The sequence below is a fragment of the Balaenoptera borealis genome (assembly GCF_965194805.1).
Source record: "Balaenoptera borealis genome assembly, chromosome: 6".
NCBI lineage: Eukaryota > Metazoa > Chordata > Mammalia > Artiodactyla > Balaenopteridae > Balaenoptera > Balaenoptera borealis.
Genome location: NC_138863.1, coordinates 64,392,811 through 64,405,704, shown reverse-complemented (window position 1 = coordinate 64,405,704; position 12,894 = coordinate 64,392,811). Strand labels below are relative to the sequence as shown.

The window sequence follows — 12,894 nt, the reverse complement described above, 5'->3', positions numbered from 1 at the left end:
CTATAACTACATCATGACCATCGACTAAGCCAGCAGAGAAGAGCTCCTGAGAAACGCCATCTGCCGTATCTGCCCAAACGTGAAATGAAGGTGTATCAGTAACCATACAGTAAAAACCAATAATCCAGTACAATGTAAAATATATATTTTTCATTTAGAAAAATCATCCATGTGTGTTTCAATTCAATAATTCAGATTCTATCAGGAGGAAAAATCAGAAGCAATGTGAAATACATTTGCCACGTACAATTTGCATCCTTTGCTCTTTATTCAACAGAAGTTATACAAACTTATTGTTTCATTTTTGTTGAACCAAAAAACTATTACCCTTTGTCTACTATCTGAATTATTCTCAAATGCACCTCTAGAAGTTAGCTCATAACTGTTCCCTATGAACACTGCTTTTCTTTCTTGCCAAGGTAAACTCCAGCCACCATCAATCCTTTTCTATCATTAGTAGCCACTGAGTTAGAATTTATGGCAAAGGTTGAAGATGTAGCATTTGATGCAACCTCATACTTGGTACAAACAGCCTATGAGCTTGTTGGACTGTTAAGATGAGCTATTTAAATTTATGCTATTAAGAAAATCCTTTAACATGACATTGATCATTTGATAGCAACAGACTCATTCTCTTAGAAAATGTGGTTGGATAAAAGAATGTAGTTTCTCAATGATAAGTGACAGGAGTTAGCAATCTCATAAAGATGGGACTGAACAGGCTGTAGCAAGTGAATATAACTGAAATTACTTAACTGAGAGGTCATACACGAACACGATAATAGTGAGAAGTCTGTTTGAAGACTTTGTAAAGGGAAATTGATAAATTGCCATGTGCTCAAAGAACCACGATGAACCCCTATGTTTTCACAAGGGAGATGACATGGTCTCCATGGCGGCCTGATAGTCTCACAAATAGCCAGTACTAGAGCTGGATAAGAAGAAACTGGGAAAGCATAGCTCCTGAATCAAACAAGCACCTAAACTGAATTGCAGTTTGCTATGCCAAAGCCTGCCCTCAACACAGACTGGGTTTCTCTGCTTAATCTGTGTTTCACATGTGGTGATTATGTAAGTGGCCTCAAGTGTGTGTGTGTGTGTGTGTGTGCGCACGTGCGTGCCTGTATGAGCACGTCGTTGAAGGTACAATTATCTTTCACACTGGGCTTTAATGTGCTTATTAGCCCAGTGTCTGACTCATAGTAATTACTCAACAAATGGTAATTGAAGATGATGAGGCAGCCAAAGATCATGTGAAATGCTCCTCACACCCTTGTGCTCTTTCTCCCTCTCATACGTGGCCCTATTTCCTAAATCTCCAATGAAAATTTGAGAGCTGATATATATTCTTTGTACTTTCAGAGAAACTGTGGTATTCTATCATTTTACTCATTCAGTGAAATGGAATGAAGGAAATGGAAAAGAAAAACATAGGAATCTTACTAAACAATGAAATTCCATAAAAGGTGGGCTTATCTTGGGCCTTGTCCTTACTGTTAGAAGTACAAGAAACACCTTATAAAATTCTCTCAGAGATAAAACCTCTCATAGCACGGAACCCAGGGTAGCATAATGAAAGGCTCTACTCTGAAAATGATGTAGCTTTAAAAGGTCAGCTAGGACATTCAGCCTCACAATCACCATCTTCCTGGATGCCACTAGAAACTTCAGGAAAAGAAGCCTATTGAATTCAAGTGCCTGCCTCGTAGACGCCGGGCACAGAGTAGTCAGTGGTTACTCTTCTACTGACTGATCTTCTGTTAAAGCAACTGGATGTGTTACCACCATCTCTAAAGTATCAGTAAGATCTTACACTTGAGTAAGGAGCTATAATCAAAGAAAGTAGTTGAAAATGGAATAATCAACAAAGTCACATTGAGGGCTAGCACTAAAGCAGTACGGAAGCAAATTAATGTTCCCAAATGATCAAAGTGTACAGCATCTCTGACTATTTTCAGGACTCTTGGGTACCAAATGAGTCATATTAAAATAGCAAAAGGGTTGTGCTGGTTGGTCAAAAATGGAAGTATTCCTTGTTTGTGTGTGTGCCATTAAGCAGTTATTTTTCATGCATGTTAAGTAACATATCATTAATAGTTTAGAAAAAAAACTTGAAGGTAATTGGTAATTTATTTTTCTTTAAGCTGCTTGACATTCCTAATGTGTAAACGGGTTAAATAATCATAAATAATCACGTACGCTCTGCTTTCTAGATCATTACAGCAACACAGTAAACACAAAGGGCTTGCCCTCAAATGACGACAGAATATTTGATATGTTCATATTATACACTCAATGACGTATATATTTATGTGTGTATACACCAGAGACATAGTACACACGGTATGCATGCACAGATCGAGTGCAAACAACATCTCAAATGCAGACAGCGTCGGTAATCACAGAGGTGCAGTGACATAGCTATGGTGTTTCTGAAACTAAACGGCTGTGCTCGTTCCCCAGGGAAGGTCAGCTATCATCAGGAAGCCAGCACTATGGTTTCTGTCTGGGCAACAAAAGCAGAGACTCTGAATCTAACCATGGCAAATGAGGCTGCCAAAGCTAGCACAAAGGGCCAGGTAACGCTGATAAGGCCATCTTATCCTCAGCAATCCTCAACTCAGAAATTCATTTCTTTGGTACCTTTGAAATTAAAATTGACTCTTATTGCCACTGTCAATCTTAAACAATCAGATGAAAAAAAAACCCTTAAAATAAGAATTCTTTTACTTACTACACTTGAAACATTTATTATATAATTGCTAGGTTTTATTACAGTATTGGCTGCTCAGTATCTTTATATTATGACAAAACAGCTTTTTGATAACAGCAACCGGCAGCTGTTCAATTTCACAGACTGACTCTAAATTGTCAAAGACTGCCCCCAGAAAGAAAGATCAGTTAGCAAATTCACTAGGGCCTTATTCACATTTCTTTTGTAAAAAGATATGTTTAATTCAAATATACTGGAAATCATGAAATCTTTGTGTTTACAGGGGACTAGACATCAGGGCCAATGAATCTATGACTGACCACCTATGGCCCAGGAACATACTTTGTTTGGGCACTGAACCTGAATGTATTTAGACAGAACTCTCTGGTTTTCTGAAGTTCCCACCATTCACTTTGGCTCCTGTAAGCATTTGAGTTTTTGTCTTCTTACAGTTGATAACAGCAGGGAGGTCAAGCAGTTAACTGACTGACTAGCTATCAAGCTAGAAAGTTTCAGGTTTTCAAAATTTTAGCAAATACAATTTATTTAATCGAATAAAAATTTACTTGGAATTCTAATACATAAAATAATTACAGAATGTTATTAGCTTACATATATTAATACGTTCAAATGTATAAGACTAATGAGACATCGAGGCTGTTTTCATGTACATAAAAGTCTGAAACCAGAGATCAAGGCGAACAGCTCCAGTCTTAGCATTAGCATCTGATTTTCACTTCTCCAGATTGTTTTGGTTATGAACTAAAGAGAGCAAAGAGCAATTTTTGTTTAACAACTGATGCTGTGATCTCCAAAGCCTGTATCCAATAATTAAGCAAAGTGACTGGAGATTCTCCTGCATACCAGGCACCTGCCAGGTGCTAGAGACACCAAGAAACAGGACATGGCTCGATGACTTCCCAGGCATCCAGGCGCTAAAAGAGCAACCAGTCTAGCCTTGAAACTCTTTTAATAACTACTCAAAATACTAAAATTGGGCTTCCCTGGTGGCGCAGTGGTTGAGAATCCGCCTGCCAATGCAGGGGACACGGACGGGTTCAAGCCCCGGTCCGGGAAGATCCCACATGCCACGGAGCAACTAAGCCCGTGCACCACAACTACTGAGCCTGCACTCTAGAGCCCGCGAGCCACAACTACTGAGCCCGTGTGCCACAACTCCTGAGGCCTGCATGCCTAGAGCCCATGCTCCGCAACAAGAGAAGCCACTGCAATGAGAAGCCTGCACACTGCAACAAAGAGTAGCCCCCGCTTGCCGCAACTAGAGAAAGCCCACGCACAGCAACAAAGACCCAATGCAGACAAAAATAAATAAATAAAATTAATTAATTAATTTAAAAAAAAAGAATAAACTTAAAATAGCTAAAAAAAAAAAATCTAGAAGAAATACTGATAAAAAAAAAATACTAAAATTATATTTGGCTGCAAGACTAGCACTGTTCCTACCAAGTTTCCTAGCGGTGCCTGCAGTAAGTAGAGGCCCAGATACTCCTCAGCACAGGCTTCGTGTAATCTGAACCGACAACAGAGAGGCAGAGTATGCTACCTTTTGGTCTGATGTTGTTTGTTGCTCAACCCTAATTAAGACTGCTATGCGCGTCTCATCACACTCATCATAATGTGTGGCCCTGCATCACCACGCCAGCACTTCTTTTCATGGTCGAGCTAATAGATCTAATTTATAAGTGCGTATATTCTGTGCAGCACGTGTCCCTGGAATTCATGCAGTCAGTAGTGGGTTCGGTTTGGATTCCCCACAATTACTACAAATCCTTCCTTTCTTCCTTCCTTCCCTCCTTTGTTTTTAGAGAACACATTTTTGAATAGCAAATTATAACCACATGCTTGTAATCAATTTCTGAAATGCTCTTGGTAGCAATAAAATGATAATTTCAATGAAAACTTACCTCTTCCTGGAGTAAACTCAAATCGTATATCATTAAGTTCCTTTCTGGAGTTCCTGAAATACATAACAAATAGCACATTAAAATCTAACGAAGCAAAGTTTAACCAAACTAAATGCATTCCAATTTTTACAAGATGCTACTGACATATAGATAGCATTTAATAGTTTTGGGTTACTTCTAAATACTTCCTCCACTGGAAGAGGCAGTTATGACAATAATAAAGGGAGATATTGTTTAACTGATTGAATTTACCTTATACAAACATGACTGTATCACAAAATTCCAAAACTAAATGCTCCTTTTATAAAATCTACACTAAATCAGTAACCTTAAATTTAATTCCATAATTAAAAATTTCAGAAGCTTTTAGTCTAGCATAAATAGTATTCAATACATTTTTCATATTTTTCCTGGGAAAATAGTATTGTATCAAATTTTTTTTTTTAATTTTTTTTTTTTTTGATGTGGACCATTTTTAAAGTTTTTATTGAATTTGTCACACTACTGCTTCTGTTTTTTGTTTTGGTTTTTTGGCCGTGAAGCCTGTGGGATCTTAGTTCCCTGACCAGGGATCGAACCCACACCCCCTGCATTGGAAGACGAAGTCTTAACCACTGTACCACCAGGGAAGTCCCCTCGAATTATTTTTAAAAGTGAAACAAACAAGGAAGATAGCCTTAGCGATAAACTTCACGACAGCACTATACATTAAATCATACAACAAAAATGTCCAGAATAAGGTGTGTATTTTGTTGTTAAAAATTTTATCTAAATAAATAGAGGGGGACCTCTGAATGTTATGAAATAGCCCACTGAATATATAAAATTTTTAAGAAATTTAAAATGCTTACATAAAACTACAATAGACACATATATGTACGTTCAATCAAAATATCAAATGACACTGGGGAAATATGGAACAAATAAGTATCTAAGATATGAGTTTTCCATTCATATTAATTTCAAGACATAATCGTAAGGGCCAGTGAGTTATAATTAGAATGGTTTTATTTTCTCATAAGAACACTAAAATATTATGAGTAACTCTTGACAGATGCTAGAATTAAAGTTAATTAAAAAGAAAAAACTTTTAAGAAACTGCAGTAGGACACATGAAATAGTCATTTCTGTATGCATTCAACTCTTTGCTCAGCTGCCAAGAGTGCCAGAGACAGAGACAGAGATGGTCTGAATACCAAGCCCTGAACATCCTCCTTCCGGTGCCAGGAGAGTCTGATCAAACCCTTTGATACTCCAGTGTGCTACTCTAAAACTCTGGTAATATCTTCTGGTCTCTAGGTACAGTGCCCGAATCTTGATGACGTCAGTCTATGGGCCCTTTTTGGACCATAGCCTGATGGTGGTTCTTTATGTCCTACCACATCCTACGACACCAAGTGTGAGGAGGTCCAGAACGATGACAAAGGCATGGTACCAACTGAGAGAAAGCCCTTCTCCCAGTGCCTAGAGAAGCTGACCCAAGTCTAATACCTTCCACAACCAGAGAGGTAAAGGGTCAGGAACTCCAGAGACAACCAAGCCCAGGCTACCTACATGAGAGCCTGGAACCTCGGCATCTCCTCTAGGGTGTCCGCACCACGACTTTATTGCTACTCCTCTCGAAGACAGAATGGGAACTAGCGGACATTAGTAATTCCTATAGCTGTGCTTCTTTCAGGACCTTCTGAGAATCTGAAAACTGTGAAAACTGTGAATGCTCCCACTAAAAAAGCAGACACATGACCAACGCATGAAATTGCAGGCAACTGTAGATGGTTCAGAGATCATCTTGGACCCCAGGCAAAGCAAGCCTGACCTGGAGGTGGAGTGGGCCATGAACAACAACCAGTGCCTGCACCGGAAGGGCTGTCTGCATGTTGCCTGAATTTTCTTAATAAACTACAATGTCACCACACATTACACAGTGTTTTCATATCTATCGGCAGTTCTCAAACTTTTTGGTCTTAGGACTCTTTTACATTCTTAAAAAGTATCAAGGACCCCTAAGGGACTTTTGTTTATGTCGGCTGTATCTATCAATATTTACTGTATTAGGAATTAAAACTGATAAGTTTTAAAATATTTATTAATTCACTTGAAAATGAAAATAATCAGCCCATCACATGTTAATGTCCAAAAATTTTTTTTACGTAAAATTATTTTACTTTCCAAAAGAAAAATCAGTGAAAAGAATGCATTGTTTTCTATTTTTTGTAAACCTCTGTAATGTCTGTCTTCAGGTAGCTGGATTCTTATATTTGCCTCTGTAGTCAATCTGCTGCAATATCACATATCATGTAGCCAGCTACTGGAAATTCTACTGTATGTATGTGAAACAATGAGAGAGAAAAAGGCCAATACTTTCTTAATATTATTATAAAAATAGTTTCCACCTCATAAGCTCCTTGAAAGGGTCTCAAGGACCCCCGGGGGTTACAGGACCACGCTTTGAGCAATACTGATACCAAATTTCATTTGATCCTGATAATCAACCTTTGAGATACACAAAGCAGGTATTACTTGTTTCCCATTTTTTGATGAATACATTCAATGGCTTTTTTACAAAGTTAATGAGTGGCAGAGTGAGGACCAACAATTCCAGACTGGAAATACCTAATGCAAATTACAAATGTTCAATTCCCTTTAACTTTTGAGTGAAAACAAATAAATATTCCCCAACATTTTACACATTACTATAAAAAGATCAGCAAGCATTCATTTATTTAACAGACTTGGTTTTGTGTGTTGTGCATCAGCAAAGGTTGAATTAGGACTACAACAATTCAATAAGAAAAAATAATCACTAGGAAAGCAAGTATTTATAGTGTGTTTAATAATGAAATGACAGAAGGAGAAATAAAGAAAAGGAATTAGGTTGGACCATAATTTATGCCATTGTTCCTTTCCTCTTTTTCTTTTGATCTGGCTTGTCTAAATTAGTTTGTTCTACTAAGGTCATGAGCAGAGAGGTATAAGAACCATACCCAACATATCATCATGCACATCCTTATTCTTTACATATCAGTCCTACAAAAGTAATACCCAACATCCATAATCTTTATCTACATCAACCGTGGCTCAAGTTGTGGAGGTTGCCTACTCACGTCATTCTTTTATGACTCTGAACCTAAAATACCCACCTTTGAAAAGATCACAGTGATTGATTGTGTGTAGTAGACTTGTCCCATCAGGATGAAATAAAGTTGGAAAAATGCCCAATTGGATCTAACTACTGAAGGTCATCCTTTCATAAAGAATTAATCTTTTTCGGACTCATACTTAACACCTTTAATTGAAAGTACATTTACTTTAATTGATATGGCACAAGATACTCCTGATTTAAGGGAAGCTGAAAATAGGTATGATTTAAAGCCAGACACTATGCCTGTGCAACTTTCCAGAGGAAACGTTAATAACTTGAGAGCAACAGTTTCAATACCCAGGGGACCTTTAATAACTCTTATTTAAAAAACTCTTTCAATCCTAAAAAAAAACCCCGAAACAACAAACTCTTAAACTTGGTAAGGCACAATCCCTTATTTCTTATTGGAGTATATACTGCATCACAGATGCAAATGCCTACGGGGCTCAAGGCAGAAAAATTTCTTTCTTAAAATAGGTAATACAATCACATGGCTTAAAAATCAAAAAGTACAACAGGGTATTCCATGAAATCTAGCCCTCTCAACTCCTGTCACTCATCTTCCTGGTCCACCTCACAGAGGCAATCATGCTATAGGCTCTCTGTGCATCCTCCCTGAGATTTTCTACGTATGCTCTAGCAAATACACGTACAGAGTTCCCTCTAGCCTGTTTAATTCAAGTGGGAGACGGTAGTAGCATACTATATGCTGTTCTGCACCTTGCCTTTTATTTAACTTAATAATATACCTTGGAATTTCTCCGTATAGGTTCACAGAGAGCTTTCTCATTCTTTTCTGTTCGTTTACAGCTACATAGTATTCTGTTGTATGCCATATCCTTCTTTAACCAGTTACCAGTCTATGAATAGATTGTTTCTAGTCTTTCACTATTATAAACAATGCTTCAATGAATAACCTTGTTCTTATGTCACTTGGCAAATATATGAGTATAAAAATAAATTTTCTGGAAGAAAATTGCTTGGTCAAAGGATACATATATTTACAATTTGCTAGATACTGTCAAATTCCCCTTCATTTAAGCTGTATCAATTTATACTCTCACAAGCAATTTGAAAGCACTACTGCAGGAACGTTAAAGGAGTATGGCAGAAAGTGTATTTAAAACAAAAAAACAAAAAACAGGGAGATGTGGGGACTATGCCAGCTGGAAAACTTATTCCCCATTGAAAGGGGGCAACCTCTACTCAGCACCACCTGGTTACGACGAAGCAGGATTGGGGCTTAATTTTGTTAAATTTTATTTTTTGCTATGTCCATTCAAAGTGAGAAGTTCCAAGATACGGACTGGCATGCATAGGGGTTTTCTTTCTGCTCTTTCAATTCATCTGCAAGGGACACAGTGAACACTCAATGGAGGCCTCTGGCTAAGAGGGTGGTGACGACAAACACATGAGCGAACACGTACGTACCCTTCCTGGTGGTGGAGGTGCAGGAGGCCCGGACGGTTGAAGTATATATTTTACAGGATGTAGCACTTTCCTGCACCTCTTAATGTACCATGTCAAGACAACCTGAAAGACTTACTGCTTTTGGAGGGCTCCCAAACTAAAAGGCCAGCTCAGAACTATCTGCATTCCTCAGCTGCACATGAATGTCTCTTAGCCCACGCCAACAAATATATGGGGGCACATGCACCCCAAGAACCAGATGGAAGCAAAACGCTTAGAAGTCCAAAGACCACTCATTGTCAAAGGGCATCATAAACTCTAAGTGTCCTTGGCGCTGCGTACCCTCCATCACAGGGTGCTCTGGAGTGAGGCTGAAAGTCAACCAGTTCCCCAAGCTCTGAAGTTGAAGGATGTAGTTGGAGTAACACCACTCAGGATCCCTGTAAGGGCAGTGGGTACAGTGTTTCCCAGGATCCAGAGGTGGCCCCTCCCTCCTAAGCAGCAGGGGGTTTTCTTAGCCAACAACATTCCAGGTGAGGGGAAAGCTGCTGGTGTCCAAGGAAGACCAGAGGGACTCCTGGACCCCTAGAGTGTCTCCCCGTCTCGGGAGCAGGATGGGGACCTTTCAAACATGTTGGGCTAGGAGTCAGTTGGAGCATCACTCAGCTTGCTTCTTTCCCACTCTTGGCACTGAAGTGACGTCCTTTCCCGCGGGTTTAGGAAGAGACACAGGACGCCTCTCCGTACCAGGAGACAGCGAGGTGCTAAGGAGGGGATCCTGTGAAATTGTGGAGAGAGGTCTGAGTTCAGATCCACCTGCTACTTGTCTGGCCTCTGGAATCCGTTTCCTCAACTATGAGGTGGGGAAAATAATAATTAATAGCATTTACAACCTGCTGGTACGTGCTTGGGGCTTCACATGTGTTATGTCATTCCATGCTCAAAACAACTCTTCAAGTAGGGATGACTATTACCCCCATTATTTTACAGACGAGGAAATGGAGGAAGCTCAGAAAGGGGAAAGGACGTATCCAAAACCAGGTGTCCGAACAGCACGTCTGGACTAGATCTAGAACTTAATAAACGTTACCCATCGTCTTTGCCAGTGCACAACCCTCACCTGTGGCTCTATCAGCCCCGCCCTGAGTCTGCAGGTGCTCCTAACTGGTCTCTCCACATTCAAGCTCACGGCCTCCAGAGGAGTCAGTCAGCTTGTACCTGAAAACCTAGTCAGGTCACCCCCTTGCTGAAAAACTCCATTTCCGTCTCCTTCTTCTTCTTTTTTTTTTTTTTTAAAGGGAAAGGTTTAAGCATTTACCCTGTCCTTTTTTTTTTTTTTTTTTAAATTAACTAATTAATTAATTTTTTAATTTTTGGCTGTGTTGGGTCTTCGTTTCTGTGCGAGGGCTTTCTCTAGTTGTGGCAAGCGGGAGCCACTCTTCATCACGGTGCGCGGGCCTCTCACTATCGCGGCCTCTCTTCTTGCGGAGCACAAGCTCCAGACGCGCAGGCTCAGCAGTTGTGGCTCACGGGCCCAGTTGCTCCGCGGCATGTAGGATCTTCCCAGACCAGGGCTCGAACCCGTGTCCCCTGCATTGGCAGGCAGATTCTCAACCACTGCGCCACCAGGGAAGCCCCTGTCTCCTTCTTCTTAAAGCAAGATTCCAAATCCTTAGCATGACCGTCTGAGACCTGCTCTTGTCCGTCTCCCCACCATGACCAGCCACCTACCATGACCCGTGGGCTATACCTTCCTTAAGTTTCTCATTTCTCTAAAGCTCCACTACTACTGACCAAGGGCAGGTCACCATTATCTGCCGCACATGAGAATAAATGGTTTTATGACCAAAGAGTATTTTACCCGCACTCACAGGCACCATGCAGATATACACAGAGAAAGCTGCTGCTAAAACTAAAGATGTACAGCAGAAGGGAAAAGGGCCATAAAAGGTGAGAGAGCTATTACTCAGGGTGTGACCTTTGGTAGATGAATGTGTAGCCCAGGAAGAAAACTGTTGTACTTCATGAGATGTGAAAAATGCCAAAGCAGCGATAAGTTGAAGGACACCTACAGGGTAAGGCCAGTGACAAAAGAATCAGGAAGAGAAAAAAGAAGCTTCCTATGGCCAGGCCACGTTTTCCTCACCCCGGGCTTTCCCAGAACAGAGTCTTTAAGTCAGCTAACTAGACCGCCTTAAAAGCTGGAGACTCACCTGGACTCGTCCAAGTTCACTTTGCAGTTCAGACCCTCCCCAGCTGCTTCCCCTGCCTCACCTGCAGTTTCTTCAGCTTCCCTCACAGATTAAACGAACTGTGTGAAAGCACCCTGTGGCTCCCGCACACCACTGACAGGCATTGTGATGCCCTAAATTTTGAGGCACACAGAAGTGGGCAGAAGGTCATGGTTCCGGTCCTGAATGAGTTTACAATCTTCCCAGAGAATGAAGAGACTGACAGCTGATCTATGCAAAATCACCGGGAAGACCCCAAGGTAAATACGTGCTTTAAAAATAGTAGCATAGAAGGAAATATCAGACTAATTCAGAGGAAGGAGCATTCCCCCTCTCTTGGCTCTCATTCTATCCATCCTTCATACTCCTGTCAAATTAATCTTCCTCTGAGGTAAAGGTCCAATCACAGAATCATATAATTTTACAACTGAAAGGGGCCCTGGAGGTCATCGAATCCATTTCCCTCATTCCTCGGGTGAGGAAACAGAAGCCACAGAGATTAAGTGGCTTGCTTAAGACTACACAGCTGGTTAATTCACTCAACACTCCCTAAATCCTTATTGATCACCTACTAGGTGTCAGCCCTATCTCAGTAGCCACTCATGGCAGAAAGGACACCCAAACCAGGGACTGAGATTCCTAGATGACTGCCCTTTATTCTCCACTGGTGGTTCTCAAGCTGCAGGCAGGGGACGGAGGCACAATCTCTAAAGAAAGAAGTTTTTTCCCCCAGTAACCCCCTGCCCCTAGTTAAGAATTACTGCATGCAATGCGAGGTGTTATTGATGGGAATTTGTTTCACGTATGATGGATGTGGTGGCAGAAGTAAAGGTGGAGAGCCACCGCTGTACCCACCAGCACCGTGCCCCAAAGGCCTGCCTGAAATCAAAGCTCTCCTGTATGTATGTATCTCCATGTACCACAAGCCATATGCTCCAGGAGTGTGAGAATAGTAACTGAGCCCTATACCTCCCTCTCCCCTCCAACCCCCGGCCTTGCATTTCACTTGCCTCAAAAGAGCCTTTTAGACCAGTGAGTGTCCTAAAAACTGAAAGTGAAAATTCCTCTCAGCACTATACCTCCAGACACCCAGAATTATGCCTATAGTCTAGAAAGTATAAGTTCGTAGCATCCAGAATTCTAGTCTACGTGAAGCCGTGCAGCATCACATAGCTCGTGATCAATGTCAAATAGATCAGGACATCATACTGTTCCCTTTAACCAAAAAAAAAAAGAAAAAAAAACAAGAGCAGTGACAAACATACATATGCATATGCACATGTGCAAGCGCACACGTGCGCACAGGCACAGACACGGGTTTCTTTAAATAAGGTATATTGACATACCAAAAAATTTGACCTTACATGTTGGTTGTCTGCAGGTTTTTCTGCAACTAAAACCCCAGGCTAAGGACTCTGAAGCCTCCCACTGGCTGTGGAGTGTGCTGAAGGACCCTTTTAGATTTGCAGCCTA

At 40.7% G+C, this 12,894-nt stretch overlaps 1 protein-coding gene across 5 annotated transcripts in view; it reads right to left on the bottom strand.

The window, feature by feature from the left end:
• Positions 1 to 12,894, bottom strand: part of STK39 (serine/threonine kinase 39) — a 303,091-nt gene that overhangs the window by 52,415 nt on the left and 237,782 nt on the right. For all 5 annotated transcript variants that reach the window (XM_082396842.1, XM_082396844.1, XM_082396841.1 and 2 more), the window contains 2 exons: positions 4,639 to 4,691; positions 1 to 69 (listed from right to left, as the gene is read on the bottom strand). In XM_082396842.1, the coding sequence (XP_082252968.1) occupies positions 1 to 69; positions 4,639 to 4,691 (122 nt within the window). The remainder of the gene's footprint in view (positions 70 to 4,638; positions 4,692 to 12,894) is intronic.